The sequence below is a fragment of the Solea solea genome, chromosome 3 (assembly GCF_958295425.1).
Source record: "Solea solea chromosome 3, fSolSol10.1, whole genome shotgun sequence".
NCBI lineage: Eukaryota > Metazoa > Chordata > Actinopteri > Pleuronectiformes > Soleidae > Solea > Solea solea.
Genome location: NC_081136.1, coordinates 8,745,988 through 8,762,964, shown reverse-complemented (window position 1 = coordinate 8,762,964; position 16,977 = coordinate 8,745,988). Strand labels below are relative to the sequence as shown.

General features: G+C 38.7%; 2 protein-coding genes and 1 pseudogene across 2 annotated transcripts; 2 read left to right on the top strand and 1 right to left on the bottom strand.

The window, feature by feature from the left end:
• The first annotated feature begins 1,995 nt into the window (after positions 1-1,995).
• On the top strand, positions 1,996-7,585 carry otub1b (OTU deubiquitinase, ubiquitin aldehyde binding 1b). The gene is made up of 7 exons (XM_058624074.1): positions 1,996-2,147; positions 4,255-4,316; positions 5,235-5,333; positions 5,481-5,599; positions 6,358-6,442; positions 6,676-6,870; positions 7,015-7,585. Exons 1-7 carry the CDS (start codon positions 2,063-2,065, stop codon positions 7,210-7,212), a joined length of 843 nt encoding a protein of 280 aa, XP_058480057.1. The 5' UTR covers positions 1,996-2,062; the 3' UTR covers positions 7,213-7,585.
• Positions 7,586-7,721: 136 nt separating this feature from the next.
• On the top strand, positions 7,722-9,914 carry cskmt (citrate synthase lysine methyltransferase). The gene is made up of 2 exons (XM_058624075.1): positions 7,722-8,307; positions 9,144-9,914. The coding sequence occupies exons 1-2, from the start codon at positions 8,220-8,222 to the stop codon at positions 9,818-9,820; spliced, it is 765 nt and encodes a 254-aa protein (XP_058480058.1). The 5' UTR covers positions 7,722-8,219; the 3' UTR covers positions 9,821-9,914.
• Positions 9,915-11,157: 1,243 nt separating this feature from the next.
• Positions 11,158-16,292, bottom strand: LOC131455929 (uncharacterized; annotated as a pseudogene).
• Between the last annotated feature and the right edge of the window lie 685 nt (positions 16,293-16,977).

Here is a 16,977-nt window from a genome sequence, read left to right as displayed (position 1 = left end):
CACACACCCTGTACCTTTAAGACACTTAATGTCTTTAGGTGGTGTAAAAAAATATTTTCAAGATCAGTTATTAACAGTTAAACTCGGTACATGTATCATTTATACCCATAGATGTAAAAAAAAAAAAGTAGTACATAATCAATACACCCTGCTGCTGTTACTAGGATAAAACCTAAAACAATATAGGTGATTAGTAATAGTTAATAAACTAATGTACATACATGAAAGAGATAAGTCACAAAGGGGATAAACATGTGAATTATTTGTAAAATATGTTATAAATGACAAAACAGTGTGGGAAAATACTGTGCAGTATCTGTGCTTTGCAAAGTTTCCTCTGATCCAAGACCTGGAACTGGTACAGATTTTGAGTATTGTAAAACCAAGCATGTGTTGTTAAATCTGTGACTACTTATTTTCTGTATATACTGTATGTATGTGTATGTATGTGTGCGTGTGTGTGTGTGTGTGTGTGTGTGTGTGTGTGCTAAATACTTGTGGGTTCTGTTACAGTCCTAGTATGGGAAGCCATGTGCCAAAGGGAAGATATAAAAATCACTTTTTATTTCAGCAAACATGAAGTATTATTATGAATGTGTTACTATTGTGTCATGTTGCCCTCTGTGAATACAACTATCTCTTAGGAAAATTTCAAAAGAACGAATATGGTTGTGCAACAAAACAATGTGCCATATAAACAGCAAAGTAAGAACAGCAGATAAATGTATTATGTTGCTGTCTGTATTTGTTGCAGACAGCGCCCCCTGATGTGTACTACTTCATAATGCAGGGATCTGAATGACACTAAATCTGCATTCCACTGTGATTTTGGTAAAAATATCTTCCTTTGCATGCGCCTGGATTTTCAGTTATTTCGAGGGCTACTTCTTGTATTGATGGGTTGAAATAAATGTACTTGCTTTTTTTTCTAACAGTGCGTATGTGCCGACAGGCATTTGGATTCATCTTTTCCTTAATGTCTAAACATGTTGGGTACATTTCCTAGATTTCTGGTGTGTGTTGGTTTGTTTTAAATAGGGCCTGAGCACCGACAGCTACGAAGGCCCTATAGCAGGGGTCTCAAACTTGTGGCCCGCTGGCCACTTGTGGACCCCAAATCAATTTCATGTGGCCCACCACTCAATATCAAGTTTAAATGCCTGTTTTTGATATTTATAGATTCATTTAGTATTATGATTTTTCTTTTGTGTATGAACTATCACTCCATATCAAAACAAACACTTTTATTTACCCTTGACCAGCCCCCTCCTGACCAGACGAGATGCTCGGTGGCTCCCAGGTCATTTATGTTTGAGACCACTGCCCTATTGTATCTACTCTGATTATTTCATCACCATCGTCTTCTCTTTGAGGGCCTTTGCATGCAGGAAAACTCACCAAACTTGGTTTCCACACCAGGACCTGCTAGGATTTTGTAAAAGCACATTTTCACGTTTTTGTTTGCAGGAACTCTGAAAGGAAAAGGAAAAATTGTGGAGGGGAGCGAGGGCCCGGTCAGTGCTGCTTGCAGCCCTAGTTTTTGGTTTGGTTTAAAGAAAGGATTCAGTATAATTTTCTCAACTGCCAGTCAAAAATGCAAGGGATGACCCCCTTTGACCCCTTGTTATTAGGTGCATAACTTACTTGTAGGTAGACTGTGGTAACCAATATGTTTTATTAAACGTATTCATTTTAGATTTTCCTACTGTGTACACATTGATTAGAAAATGAGAAATCAAAGATAGATTTTGAAGCTAAACTATCCATTGTGACATTATGTGTAATAATGAGGTGAGATTTATATTTCTGTATTACACTCGGGGCACCAAAGTGTAGTTTAATTCCTTTGATGTATAAAAAAAGTTGGTACATCCATAGCACAGAGTATATTTTTAAATTCCTCTGAAGTACAAAATAATTTCCAAACTATACTTGCCGTTAGTAAATCATCTGCAAAGATTAAAGCCTATCAAGCGAACAATTGTGCGGCTCCGCAGTAAATTAAGAGAGACATAAAATAAAAATAAAACAACAAAATAAAACCAACCGGAAGTGTGTAACGATGAAGTCACGCAGTAGGAGGAAACAGACCTCGACAGCTAAGATGGCGGAGGAGCAGCAGGAAACTTCACAGGGAGAGATGGAGGGTGAGGGAAACCGTTACAATAGATATTGTCCAACAACGAGCGCGGTCATTTCCCGTGATATTGCTGACCGTGTCCACACAAGTGTTTGTCGGGTGTCGGAGCCGCTGTTCCGTCCTGGTTTAAGAGTGACACATATGCAGCGAGGATGGGGAGATTGAGGCCAGGGCTTGTTGGCTAGCATTAGCTAGCTGCCGTTGCTACACAAAGAAAAAAAGCGCTTGTTAAGTTCCTGACACAGCAACTAATAGTGACAGTCCCCGAGAATTTAACATAAGGGCATGTTGGAACTGTGACAATAATGTAGAAGACGGGACACCGCATTTTGGTCGTTAAAACAACGTTATTCACCGTGTCAACAAATTGTTTTTTTTTCTCGCATAGGTCGAGCTAGCCACGTTCAGTTGAGCAACGGTAGCTGGTAACTTCTTCACGTTAACCATAAAATGCGTCTGGTTTTTGTGTCTTAAAGGCAACGTATGTTTACCCTCGTTGATGCTTTATTGTCTTTATTTGATGGATTTTAAGCTAGAACTTATTCTTTTAGATAGTATTAATGTGTCTGAGTGGAGTGGATTCAGCAACCACGAACAAGAAATGAAAAATGACACGAATACTATACACAAGAACAGGCTGATAAACAAAATTTTGGTACAATTATTTACGTAGAAAACTAGTAATAACAGTTGTTTAAGTGTAGTGGGAGGTGCGACCTTTCTGTACAAGATGTTCCTGCACCTCGTTTGTATAACTCCGGCAACGCAGGGACATGGACGTGTGTACAAACGAGTAACCCAGTATAATCTGTCTGTATTATAGAGAAACAGATTCATTTCCAGTGTGCATTTTAGTGTCTGTATTTGAGGTCAAGATATTCCAGCTGTTTTCGTTAGGTTGTAGGTACTTCTTTCCTGGCTTGTAGGAAAAACAGGGTTGATTTTATGTACACATAATTTCATTCACCTCAAAGCCCTTATCAACCTGTGGGATTGTATAAGTGGAAGCTGTGTCTGTATGTGTGCATATAAATCAGAACATTATATTGCATATAAATTCAAACTATTTTTTTTTATTTATCTCTGTCCCAACTGACTATAGCCACTGTAGCTAAATAAATCAACTGTTTTTGGTAATTGATTCGTCATGTTAAGTGTTTTTTTAATGGTTAAAATAAGCCATCTAATTTTTCAGCACGTTAAATGTGAATGTTCTCTGGGTTCTTTGCTCCGTATAAAAAAGAAATAGAGAAAATAATCAACAGGTAAATGCATTATGGAAATAATTGTTAGTTGCACCTCTTCACCTAAAGCTTATAAAGATGGGAACGTTCAGTTCAGAAAATTATATAATATATAGTATAATCATACATGCATACATGATATACAACTTATTCAGGGGTAACTAATCATTCATTATCACATGGTGTAAATTATGATCAGTATTATCTCATTGGGGTATTTACAGTGTTGGCACAGGGTATGCAACAATGCTTTACACTTGGGCTGCAACTAAGAATTATTATTATTATAATAAATCTATGGATTTTTTTCTTGAGTATTTGGTCCATAATATGTCAGAAAATGTTGAAAAGTGTTGATTTGTGTTTCCAAAACCTGGAAATGATGATGTTCTCGGATGTCTTGTTTTATCCACTAGCGAAAATCATTCAGTTTTTATGATTTTTTTTTGGGTCAAATATTTCACATTTAAGAAGCTGTAAAATCAGAAAGCTTGTTTTAATTTAAAAAAAACATCTAATACCTGTTAATTGATAGTAAGGAATAGTTAATACATGATTAATTTATTAAGCAATTAATGATTGATTACTTATTGATGAATTGATTACTTGTTTGATACATGAAGTGTGAGGAAATTGGTGAGAACTGAAATCACAGAACTCAGATTAATTAACAACAGAGTTTTGGAATTAATTTAGTCGGCAATTAATTATTGATAAAGTGTTGCAACTATACTTTTCCTTGTTATTTTGCAACACTGTGTTGTATGCTTTCATAAACACTGGCTTCGTACGAGCTCTGCCATATTGGCCCTTCAGTCTGCTTTGTGAGCATTTAATTCTTTCGCCTAATTTGACCCTTTGTTCTTACAGGAGTGAACTGCCTTGCGTATGATGAGGCCATAATTGCTCAACAGGACAGAATTCAGCAAGAGGTAAGAAATAACATCAGAATTTGGTTCAATTTTCACTACATAACAACATGACATCAGTTTTGTCATCTTCCATTGAGCAAATAGGTCATGGATGCAGTCAAAGCTTTTGCTCACTGCACCTGCTGGACCACGTGTTACTTAATCAAATTATCAGTGCACTTCCAGGCATGATATTTTAAACTTAAACAGGGTTTTGGGGTTCATGTCTGAATTATAACCTATGACTGCACTGTAGAGTTGCTCAACTTGTTGTTAATTGTTGTGTGGTCAAATTAAAAATGAAATCATTAATATTTTTATATAATAAAAATCTATTTCATAACCATGCTTAATTTGGTATAACAAAATGAAATATTGATATCAAATTGGGACCCTGTGAATCACACCATTTATACCAGCCTGAGGAAGAAATCCAGCAACACACAACATTGAGCCACTACCATCCGGTAAACGGTTCAGGGCACTAAAATCCAACACCAACAGAATGAGGAACAGTTTTTAACCCAGAGCTGTGACCTCTGTCGGTCAGAAATAAAAATTACTTGTGACTGTTAAGTGAAATGTGCAGCTTGCAGTCGATATACAATATTGTTCTTCTCAGAACATTACTGACACAAAACAAACAACAAAACATTTACTATATAAATGTCTGCCAATCTCCTCTATTTGTCTATCATTTTTATCTGTTTTTTTTATTTTCATGGACCTACACAGAGGGGATTAGATCACTGTTAAAAGCATACAATACCAGTTATCAGGTTCGAATCATAACTGGATACTACCTGGATATAAAACTTGTGTAACTAGGTCATGATCAGCTCCCCTGTAGATAATAAGCACGGCTGATAAGGACAACATTGTAAGCATTTTGTGTACAAAACGTGTGTATTAATTCAAATTTTCTTTGTGTGTGTCTAGATAGCCCACAGTAACCCTTTAGTATCTGACAGACAGAATTTGTCAGTGCTGCAGAAGGAGTATGCCGAGGAGGACATAGTTTATCAGCTCAAGATAAAGGTCAGTCAAATCAAACCACCCGCTATCAGGTTACTGCACCCGCATCATTTCCCACACAGTCCAGGGCTTCCTTTTCTCCAAAGACACAAATAATTCTGCGTGCACTTCATTTTTTTACAGTATGGAAGTCTTTGTGTTTTGATGCAGGACCTATACAAAAATTACTCGTACATTCGTAAGACGCGACCGGATGGGAACTGTTTCTACAGAGCCTTCGGTTTCGCACATCTCGAGTCCCTGCTAGATGACAGCAAAGAACTACAGAAGTGAGTGTCAGAGTGGTTAATGTTTGGACTGCAGAAACGTGTGGCCTCTAGGCTGAAATCCACACCACTGTCGTCCTGAACTATTAAATCTTTTATGGCACAGTTTTGTCTTCTGGGTCCTGAGTGGATATCAGTCCCCCCAGGGTTTTAGCAGGAACAGAGGGGATATAGTGATCAGTACGTCTGTCTGTCAATGTCGCAGTCTTTCCCAGAGCAGAATTACAGCTCGTAGTTCTGTTAATCGGGATTTACAATGGTGCCTTTTGATAGGTTGGGTTTATGGTGCTGTTATATGTTTTTTTTTTTTGCAACAAGTCTGACCCAGCCAAATCATGACAAGTAGTTGAAACCTTAGAGTTGTGTTTTGAAACAGTGGCTTCATAGCTTGAGTTCACTGGGGGTATGTCTTATGATAATTCTTTTTTGCAATGAAAGTGTTAGATAAAATTCAAATTTCCAAAATTATTTGATTTTGTAGAAAGGGTATTTGTATTTTTTTGTACAAAGCTTGCACATGTTTAAACATTTTATTGGAAACAGGAAACAACATGCCACTTTCACTGACGTTGCATGGTAGCATAAAATCCTTTCAGGAGTGACTTTCAAATCTCAAATACAGTACTGTATTTATGCCGTCCAGCTTTCTCTGACGTTATGGATGAAAAAGTAAAATGTGTGCCGTGCGTCTTTAATGGAAAAAAGGGTTTAAAAAGCACCACAGATGCTTTAATGTTCAAATGTTTTGGTTGTCTCTTGAGGTTCAAAGCAGTTGCATCAAAAAGTAAACTGGACCTGGTTAATGAAGGCTTCACTGAGTTTACCATTGAAGACTTTCACAACACTGTAAGTTTTTAAAATTATTTATTTTTGCTAACTGATACCCCTAAATGCCTGATATTAAGTATTATGTTATTGTGAATTTAAGTGTTGAGGATTTAAACCAATTTCCATTCATGTTTATTCTGGTGAAATACTTCTTTTGGATAAAGTTTTGGATCTTTAAAAAAAAAAAAAAAAAAACCACCACTGTTAATTTGTTGCCATTCTGATGACACACATAATGTCTCTCCTCCAAGTTCATGGACTTGATCGAACTGTGTGAGAAGCAGCCAAGTCTGCAGGAGCTGCTGAACTCCTTCAATGACCAGAATGTGTCAGACTACGTGGTCGTTTACTTACGGCTGATCACCTCAGGCTACCTGCAGCGAGAGCACGGCTTCTTCCAGCATTTCATAGAGGGAGGACGCTCTGTGAAGGAGTTCTGTCAGCAGGTGGGGCTTTTTCTTCACTTTTTATCACAAGACTCAGCTATAAATATCAAAGAATGTATGTCACGTATTCTTTGGAATTCAATGTATTGTATTAACGATTACATTTCCAGTTAAAACCATATGCTTGTTTTTGTCTTTACCTAGGAGGTAGAGCCAATGTCTAAAGAAAGTGACCACATTCACATCATCGCCTTAGCCCAGGCCCTGGACATATCGATCCTGGTGGAGTACATGGACAGAGGGGAGGGTGGAACAGTCAATCACCACGTCTTCCCTGAAGGCGGCGACCCTCGAATTTTCCTCCTCTACAGACCTGGCCATTATGACATCTTGTACAAATAACACTCCTGGCCACAGCCCCACAGTCATCCTCCTCCTGCTGAACGCGAGAGCAGTGTTAAAAATAAACTTCAACAGCCATGCTGAGGAAGCGTACATCTGTGTATGAGATTACACTCATGTATTTCAAAAAAAAAAAAATTAATTACATTACATGCCTCTCTTACCCTGTTCGACCCAAGCCCCCGAGTTTCCCCTCAGTCATCACCAAATGGTTAATGAAAAAGAATCCTTTGAAAAATAGAAGTTACTCCAGGCATTTAGAGTTGTACAGGTTTTTTTGTGGTTGTAAATGTTATCTACTTGCTTTATGTTGGATTCTTTTCCTTTGTTACACTGCGTTTCATTGAGTTTTATTAAAGGGATTTACATCTTATATCTTTCGTGTCATGTTGAGTTCAAGGCTGCGGCAAATGATTGTTTATTTCATTACTGACATCTTCAAATATTTCAGTAACTAAACGTATAGGTCATGAACTGTAGATATGAATTTTGAGGAAATGATATATTGGAATAACAGGATAGTTTATAGAGATCTGTGATTTATTTTTTCTAACTAGGATGAGTAAATATTAGATATACATAAGTGGGTTTTAACTAGGCTAAAATTCTACAACAGCTGCAGAACAAATCGCAACAAATGGCACCACAAAGGACACAATTACACACAAAACACAGCATAAAGGTAAATATTGTACCTGCTTTAAAACGCCTAAAAACCTAGAAGGCTTAACGTTAAAACCTGTCATTTAAAACACTGAAAATAAGCAATAAATACTTGTTATCGATGAGCAAAATGTGCCAGACTAAAGTCTGTTGCCACATGACTTCTGTTTGTTTACATCTGCACCGTCGCGTCATCGCCTTGTAATCAAAGATCGTCTTTGCCTACAACAGCAGATGCTGACGCCGATTGTAGTCGCCACGTGTGGTACCAGGAAACACAGACAGAGTGAGAACTCTACTGCCGGACAAAATCAAACACAGCGCTGCAAAGTCCTTGAGGAACAATGTCTCTTTTCTGCAAGTCTTTGACAACGTTGAGCAGAGGAGTAGATGTTGTCAAAGCTTGTGTACAGCGTCACTCTTCTCTTACGTGTACGTTTTTGTCTAATTTGAGCTTAGACTTGAACCGAAGTCGCTGTAACTGCAGGTGTCATATGGCTAACCAAGCTAGCTAGCAGCTAGCTACAACTGTTTGTACTATGATGCAGCTTCCGTAGTTTTAAAATAAAATGTACCTTATTTGTTTTAATGTTTACTACGGTTATGTGAAAGTTTAATTTAAGTCACGTTTATTTATTCCACGAGCAACGTGTATCTTAAAAGAACAGCACAGTCACTGTAAAGATTCTAACATACTAATACGTTTTTACATTTCACATGTCCACGTTTTGCTTTTTACTGCTTGAGTTAGTTTATCACCTCCATTGTATGGCTTGTTGTAAAGCTCCTTACACTGTAACTCAGTTTTAAAAAGTGCTATATATGTAAAAGACTCTTTTGCAAACAAAAGGTACCTCAGTATGACAGAACCATGTTATCTTCAAAAGGTACAAATGAATATGAGAAAGTTGAGGATAATGAGGGTTCTTGGCCTCCTTTATTTTGAAACAGAAATATTAGACCGAAACTGGAGTTGTGGATGTGATTTTTGGACATATGACTTTGTGATTTAGTGATTCTGTTTTAATTCTGGTTCAGTTACAAAGAAAAACATTGCTGTGGTCTGTGGTTCTTAAGATGAAGATGCTGAAAATGCTGGTTTGCTTACTTAATGTTGAAGTTGTGTTTTGTTAAAATGAAAAATAGGAAAGTGTTTTCATAGGAGTTTTGCTGAGCTTTTTGGATTCAAACAAAGGCTAACGTGATGATCAACGGATAACATGATTTGTTGTATTACAGTGTTTAACACAGTGTGTGTTTGTGTTTAGCTGAGCTGATGGAGAACATGGATAAAAAAGCCACCTGGGACCGTTTCTACACCGAGAACAGCAGCTGCACGCACACCTTCAAAAACTTTGAGTGGTTCTTTGGTTTTGAGTCTGTGAGGGACTTCATTATGCCCCTGTTGCAGACACGGTCTCATCCAGATGCTCTGCTCCAGGTTCTGGACGTGGGCTGTGGCACTTCAGCTATGGGGCCTTGTGTCTACCGACACTCTCCTCTACCAGTCCTCGTCTCTTGTGTTGACATTTCCCCTGTAGCTGTGCGACTCATGCAGGAGCACGTTCAAGCTCAAGCCGTTCAACCGCACAACACTTCCTCTCAGCTGGAGTTTCTTGAGCTGGACTGCACACATCTTCTCAAACACTATGCTTTGAGCACCGTGGACCTGATTATTGACAAAGGAACCATAGATGCCTTGCTGAGGTCAAAGGAAGGTAAAGGGAAGGCCAACCTGATGCTGAAGCAGTGTCTGAAGGTGTTGCGGAGCTCGGGATCTCTGCTCCAGTTCTCTGATGAAGACCCTGATGCCAGGCTACTGTGGCTGGAGACCGAGGCTCGGGAGGCAGGGTTGATGGCAGCAGATGTTGGTGTGCAGGAGGTTGGGGAGTTACGAGGGGTTAATTACTTCTGCTATCAAGTGACTCCTCGCTGTGTTATATAGCAATAAGTGTCAACTTGTGGATAATGTCCAAGTATTAGAAATGATGTGCATCTATAGTGTAATACATTATAAATTAAAGGTTCAGCCATTGAAAGTATGATTATCTTGTAATCTGACGGTGAAGTGTGTGTGAGTAGGGTGACCAAGTGTCGCACAGCATTTGCTTCCGTTTTTACGGCATCCCACACGTTTAGACGATGCCCTGCATTTCAATTGGCTCTCGAATGATGGTTGTCTGAAAGTAAATGCAGGGCGATGTCTCCCTCTTGTGGGAAAAGTTAGTCAGTCACAAATTATAGCGATTTTTCCAAAGATCTGGAGGAAAACAATATGGATAATACAGCAAAGAAAAGATGATGGAGCTACAACAAAGGACAGGGAAACTACTCACAACTGGGTGAAGTAGTGGAGTTGTTGGCCTTTTCTGACAGACCTTTTTTCAAATGCAGTTGGAGGAGTCATACAGATCAGCATACTGGAAGAAATTGCAAAAAAAAAATAAAAGCTGCAGCCATAGCTTATTTCCTATTACTGGTAACGGACGTCCCACATTGCCCTACATAGAAATTCTCCTTGTCCCTCATTTATTATTGCTTAGATTTAAGTGTATGACCTTCAAAACCATTGGGAGTAGTGTGTCACAGTCCCTCTCATGCTTTGTATCTGCTGCCACCTGGTGGTCTGTCTTGCAGACTGTCATCCAGAAGGTTGCAGTGAAGAAAAGCTCAGTGGACTTGCAGGTTGTGAACAAAACACAAATAAACAGGCTGAAAGAATATTGATCAAGATAAAAAACATCTCTCAGTATGTTACATTAAAAAAAGATGAACAATATTCATGACCTGCAGCAAATGGGAACACCCTGCAAACACGAAAACAATATTTGGCACAGAGGATGAGTCCTTATGACTGATAATAAGCTATGAGTGCACTTGTTTATGTGTCTGCTGGTTTTCAATGTGCAGAACAGGACAGATATTTTGCCAGGATGCTAACATTTCGGTGACACATTCCCTTTTCCCTGGGTGACAGTTGTCAGAGTGATTTTGTTGTATAGCGGTGTGGTCTCCTGCATCATCAGGTCTCATCTTTCAGACAGACTTCATTGCATTAGCGCAGAGGAAGATGATGCAGATCCTGGATTTGGTTTTCCTTCTGTATTGCTGGCCTTTTAACTTGAGTAATTACTTTTTCTGTTGAAATTCACCACTCCCTTTCTGATGTGCTGCCTTTATGGGTCATGAGATGACATGCTTTTCATTTGTATTCTTCAAATCCCAGACGTTGATTTGAGCTTTCATTCACCAGGAAGTCACATTTAAATTAAAATCTCTTAGTAGTGGAGAAATCAGTTTTATTAATAACACATTTCAAGTTGGTGAAATCATTCATTGTACTTGATTCTTTCTTCACATGGTTAATGTGTTGCTTCCTTTGAACACAAACAATGAAAGTGCTGATAATCAGTAAATGAGGTGCATACAGAACATTTGTAGATAGTTTCCCATCAGCCTTTGCTGCACTTTGTGTCGTATTAGCCATACATACAGTTCATTACAGCATTTTTATGAACTAATCAGTACATTCAATCAGTTATCTAATATTCTTGCCTTAAATTGAAAGCTGGCAAAAGAAAGTGATATTGCTTATTGTTTATATTATATATATATATATATATACAGTATACGGTGCACTGTACACTGAATACATAACCAAATCAACATATTAAACCCACAAAATATCAAAGTAGTTTGAAAATAACACCGTAACCCTCCCCCTGTGCTACCACACCCAAATTCAGTGATAATTCAGTGGAAAGAGAGTTGTGTACAGTCGTCACAATCACAGTGTGCTGTACGTTTCAGCCCTGCGTTTTAAAAGAAACTGAAGAAAGAAACAGGATCCTTGTCCTCCAGTCGTGCGTCCTCGCAGAAACGTGGAGGGATGAGGCGCTGTGGGTCCGCGAGTCCAATGACAATGTTGAAAAAGCTGAAGACAAGAGGTTTAAGCAGTTTAGAGGTTTGAGGGCAGAAGCTGCTGATTCTGGTGGGAAAGTATTCATGTGACGCACTGACCTGGTCACCTGCCATCCACTTGTGTTGGTGTGCAACATATTGCTGACAGGGATGCATCCGAACTCGGTGAATGTGCTCAGGTACTTGGCTGCAGAAAGTGTAATGAATCACGAGGAAGTCAAAGGCGGCGCAACCAGATGATCGGGTTCGTAAAGAAACAAAACAAAAGGAACAATCACAGATAGTCATGTGTTACATTACACCACATGACTTTGTAAAATTTCCTTGTCTGACTTCCTTAAATCTGTAGTTTCATTTCACTTTACCTTGCTCCCCAAGAATCATGAGCCCTCCCACCCAGCTGTTGACCAGGACCCCCTGTCCAGGGCCAGAGGAGCTGCCCAACACAACCTGTGCCAGCAGGGAAGCGTTCTGTGGGATGGCCAGAGGGTGGAATTCTGGGTCCAGGTGAAACTTGGCGCATGAGCGGGTCTTGACGTCAATTTGATACACAACAGCCTGCAGGATAGGAGTGCATTAAACGATAAACTGTCCTATAAATTTGACATCTTCCTAACAGAACCACTGTGTTTTAGTTACCTGTTTGAAGAGAAAGAGTAGGTCAAGATGGAAGGTCTTATTATCGTGGTACCCAAACTCAGTGAGGCGGATATGTTCTCTCACTGCATCATAGGTGAACTTGGCGGAGACCAGCACCTTCTCGTCTGTGGTGGACTTTGAAATAAGAGCATTTTTCAAACTAGTGTATATGTACTGTATTATAAATTCAAGCTCAATGAAAAGAAACATTAAATAAATTAAATAGTATTAAAAAAAAATATATATATATATATATATACTGTATATATATATATATATATATATATGTTGATGAAGATTTAGAAAACTACATCTCACAAATCAAACGTTATCCATCAAGTTATTCATGTGGGTTGGTGTCCCAGCATCACAAAACTTTAGATATATAGATATAATAGTAATGTAATATACATAGTGTAGCACTAACGGTAATATTTTTTGTAGTAATATGGTTCACCATGTAAAAACAATGAAAAATGTCAACTTTATCGTACAGCCGACACAAATTTTGTTTCACAAACATCTTCATATGAAGGCATTACACTAATAACACAAGTTATTCCCTGGATATTATTATGGAAATATTATATTATTATACATATTGTCACACTACTGCCATGTTGTTACTGCACTAGGTGTTGCAGTGAAAGACTCACCACAGCGAGGTTTCCAGTCAGCAGTGATGGGGACGCTGACAAAATATAGAACATTTGCATTTGTGCTAAACTCTCGTCATTTTCATCATCATAACATTATATTCTTGATACAATCAGAAACCACAACATCAATCAGAACTAAATTCAACATCATCTACGTGAGTAATTGAGCGTGATGTACTCACTGCACGGTTGTGGTCTCTGCGCGAGGCAGCCCAGTGACAGGAACACACACAGGACCAGGACTAGGACTCTCATGCTGGCTGATGACAGTTTACAGTGTAAGTTCAGCACAGGGAGGCGACAATGCTGCTGCTTCATAGCTCCCATTTCCTTTTATATAGGAGCTGATGAGGTTGCATCCATTGCCTCATCCAGTTTTTTTTATTTCCTTTCAGTGACACCACTGAATTTTGCCTGAAATTGTCATGTCATTCTCCGTCTCTTCCTGTCCTCGCCAAAACTTTCAACGTTCCATGTCATAGTTTCTTCCTTGACAAACAAAGTGAAAGCCAAACCTTCAGTGACTTTAGATAATGTCTAAACATCTGGCACGTGTCATCCTCTACAGTGTTTATACTGTAACTATTAAGCTCATGCTGTAGTATGTGGATCTGGTTAGTCACTATGTATACACTATTCTATTTTATAATATTTCAATATTCAATTTTTTTCTGTATTGTATAGTCACAGATGTTGACTATACAACATCTGTGACTATACGAGATGTTGTATCTAGTATAGATTCTCAGATTACTTTAGAATCTATGATTTCGAAAGTAAAATTTCACAGTACATTTAAAAGTAAAAATCTTAGGAGGAATTGATAAAAAAAAAAAAGATATTCATTGTTGATCTTCGTTTCTTTTAGTCTTTCTGCTCAAAGCTTGTGTGATTGTTTTGGAATAAAACAAACATGTTGTTTCATTTCACTTCGTCGATTCTGAACAGTTTGACTTTAATTCCCACAAAGACAATTTTGACAAAATATCCTGTTTATTTAGTCGTGTTTTCGATGCAGTAAACGATACATTTAGGTCATGTTGTCAAAGTATATTCTGCAGATTGATGTGTGTCACTCACTGGACCTTCAGCTCGAAAGCTTCATTATTTCTTGACCAGTAGAGGGCGGTGAAACACACGTTAGCAAAAACATTACTTTAGATGACAGTAATCTGAAAAAGGTAATACATGAAGATAAACAAAGTGTATATGTGAGAGGAGAATGACAAATAGAAACAGTTTTTAAGTGCCTTTGTATTTAAAAAAAAACATAGAAAATGACTCTTGTTCACTCAATTATTTGAATCATGTTCGCTTATTCCTTTTTCATGAACACACTGAGGAAGTTGGCTATCTCCCCTGGGCCATCGTCCGTCTCTTCATCTGGACAGAAGCCTGGAGGGTTGAGTTGACCCGGGTCAGAAATCCCAACGACGTTGTTGAAGTAGCTGGAGAACGCAAAAAAAAAGAATCATCACATGACATTTTTAGCCCACTTCCCACTTCCTGCCTTATGTTTTACGCTGTTCATTTCATCTCACAATACCTTGTCACCATCCATCCAAACTTTTCAGTCTGAAATGTCGTGGCCACAGGAATGCATCCAAACTCAGTGACTGTCATCATGTAAATTCCTACAAGGGACAGAGAGATATAAGACCGAAAAAGGACTGTGTAAATAAAGTGGCTTGTATGAAGAGGCAGGTAACACAGCCGTGACCATCTTTCACCTTGTTTGTTGGACATGTGTCCCATCCAGGTGTTGACCAGGAGTCCCTGACCAGGTGCAGACGAGCTGCCCAACACAGCCTGAGCCAGCAGAGTCGCATTTTTTGGAACCGCCAGAGGCTGGAATTCTGCCTTCAGAGGCCTCTTCTTGCATGTACGGTCTGAATTGTTAATCTCATACATGGTACCCTGAGGGGTGAAAGTTGTGGAGTGAGGATCAGTGTTTATACCCCTTTTGCAACCCAAGAATTAAGAATGAATTAGCTTTCAAGTTTCAGAGAGTTGTTGTACAGATATTAGCCATGTCATGTGATGTGAATCTGAGAATGTACAGTATTATGCAAAAGCAGTATTTCTCAATCACTTTATTGGAACACATCCAGCAAAAACGGGAAACTGTGTGTTGTATGCAGACAAAACAAAGTAAAAAACAGCTTCTACAGCTTTAAGTGTCAAGTAGTAGTCAGTGTGTCCCAATGAATGTTTTTGGTAAAACCAGTTTTTGTCCTTCCACTGTTGATTGATTCCCGATAAGCTTCAGCATAATACACACACATTTTGTATGAGTTAACCTCATTTGCTGATATTTAAGAGCAACTTTTCAGTCACGTCATTGCAACTCAAAGTAAAAAAAACAACAATAATATATATATATATAACATTTACACCTTCCATATACAGTATATTTATTCAGATAAAGTTTCTGTGAGACATGTACTACAGCTACGCGGCGCAAATGACATGAGTCACCGTTGAACTGGAAGCTATAATTAAGATGTAGAAGTTATCTGAATCAGAATTTGCTTTTATTAGTTTTAAAATAAGTCAAATTAAGTTTTAATTTCTTCTCTGGTGCAGACATCTTTGCTTTTGCTCCAGTAAAGATGCTACGTTCTCTTGGTCTGTACACATCTGAGCAGGTGAGACTGCTCCCGACTATATCCTCACCTCTCTGAACAGCAGGAGAGCATCATAGGTGAAGGTCTTATTCTCATAAGTGCCCATCTCCTTCACCCGGATCCGCTCGCCCATTGCATCATAAAAGTATCTCGCATAGGTCCAAAACTTTTCATTCTGTGTGGACTGGAGACACATTATATACGTGAGTTTATGCAGTATGTGTGTATCCAGGTTATAAAACCCCAAAAAAACCAAACACTCACCACAGTGAGGGCTCCAGTCATAAGAGGAGGACTTGCTGTGTAAAGATGTACACATGCATTATTTGACATTTTTGACATTATTTGACATTTTCACACACAGAAACACAGAGAGAAATGAACAAATGAAAACAGTGTCCATGTGGTCATTTACTTACAGCATGGATGAGGCCTCTCGGCCAGGCAGCCTGCCAGCAAACACGAGAACACTGCTAAAAGTTTCATGTTTCGACCTGTTTTTCCAAGCTCCTGTTCAATCGCAGCAACAAACAAACAGTGTGGCGCTTGTGTGAGCACAGCCACTTCCTTATACTCACTGACACAGAGGCTCCAGGACAAAGTCCAGACTCCGGGTTTTCCCCATGAGCCTCATCTGTGTGAAACACTGCATCTTATCAGGCTCACATCATGGCCACAAAAGTAAATAATTTGCATTGCACAATACACATAAAATACATCTATGCAGAAAACTTTCGGTACAATTTTTAGAAAATATTATATATACTCGGGTTTAATGACCAAACCTTGAACATATTGACTTGAAATGCACAGTACATGACATTTCACTGAGCACACAATGCAAAAACATACAGTTTCTCAGATGCATTTCTGTGAAAAAGCTCATGTCACATAGTGTTTATGAGGAGAGGGAGAGAGCTCAGTGGGACAGGGGTGAGGAATTTGTTTATGCTCAACATGCTGAGTAGGCGACAAATCCCGAACTGGACTGTGTTCCGTTTTTTGTGTTAAAAAGAGGATGTCGATCAGGGGATGACATCACAGTCATATGATGTGCAGGTGTGGGTGTGTGATTGCACCTTTGGCCTGGATGGAGCACCTAGATGTCACGGGTTATGTTGTTATTCAAACCAAAGGCATCACTCTATTTATGATTAACACAGTCCTTTTTTTTCTTTCCACTATTACATTTGACTTCATTTTGACTATCATTTATTTAAACACTAATGGTTACTTTATGTTCTGGGCAGAACAAT

Bases quoted from the DNA above. Each gene is read 5' to 3' on its own strand.
- otub1b (XM_058624074.1), top strand. From the start codon at position 2,063: ATGAAGTCACGCAGTAGGAGGAAACAGACCTCGACAGCTAAGATGGCG. The intron at 2,148-4,254 runs GTGAGGGAAACC...TTGTTCTTACAG, and splicing joins TTCACAGGGAGAGATGGAGG to GAGTGAACTGCCTTGCGTAT. The intron at 4,317-5,234 runs GTAAGAAATAAC...GTGTGTGTCTAG, and splicing joins AGGACAGAATTCAGCAAGAG to ATAGCCCACAGTAACCCTTT.
- cskmt (XM_058624075.1), top strand. From the start codon at position 8,220: ATGTCTCTTTTCTGCAAGTCTTTGACAACGTTGAGCAGAGGAGTAGAT. The intron at 8,308-9,143 runs GTACGTTTTTGT...GTTTGTGTTTAG, and splicing joins GCGTCACTCTTCTCTTACGT to CTGAGCTGATGGAGAACATG.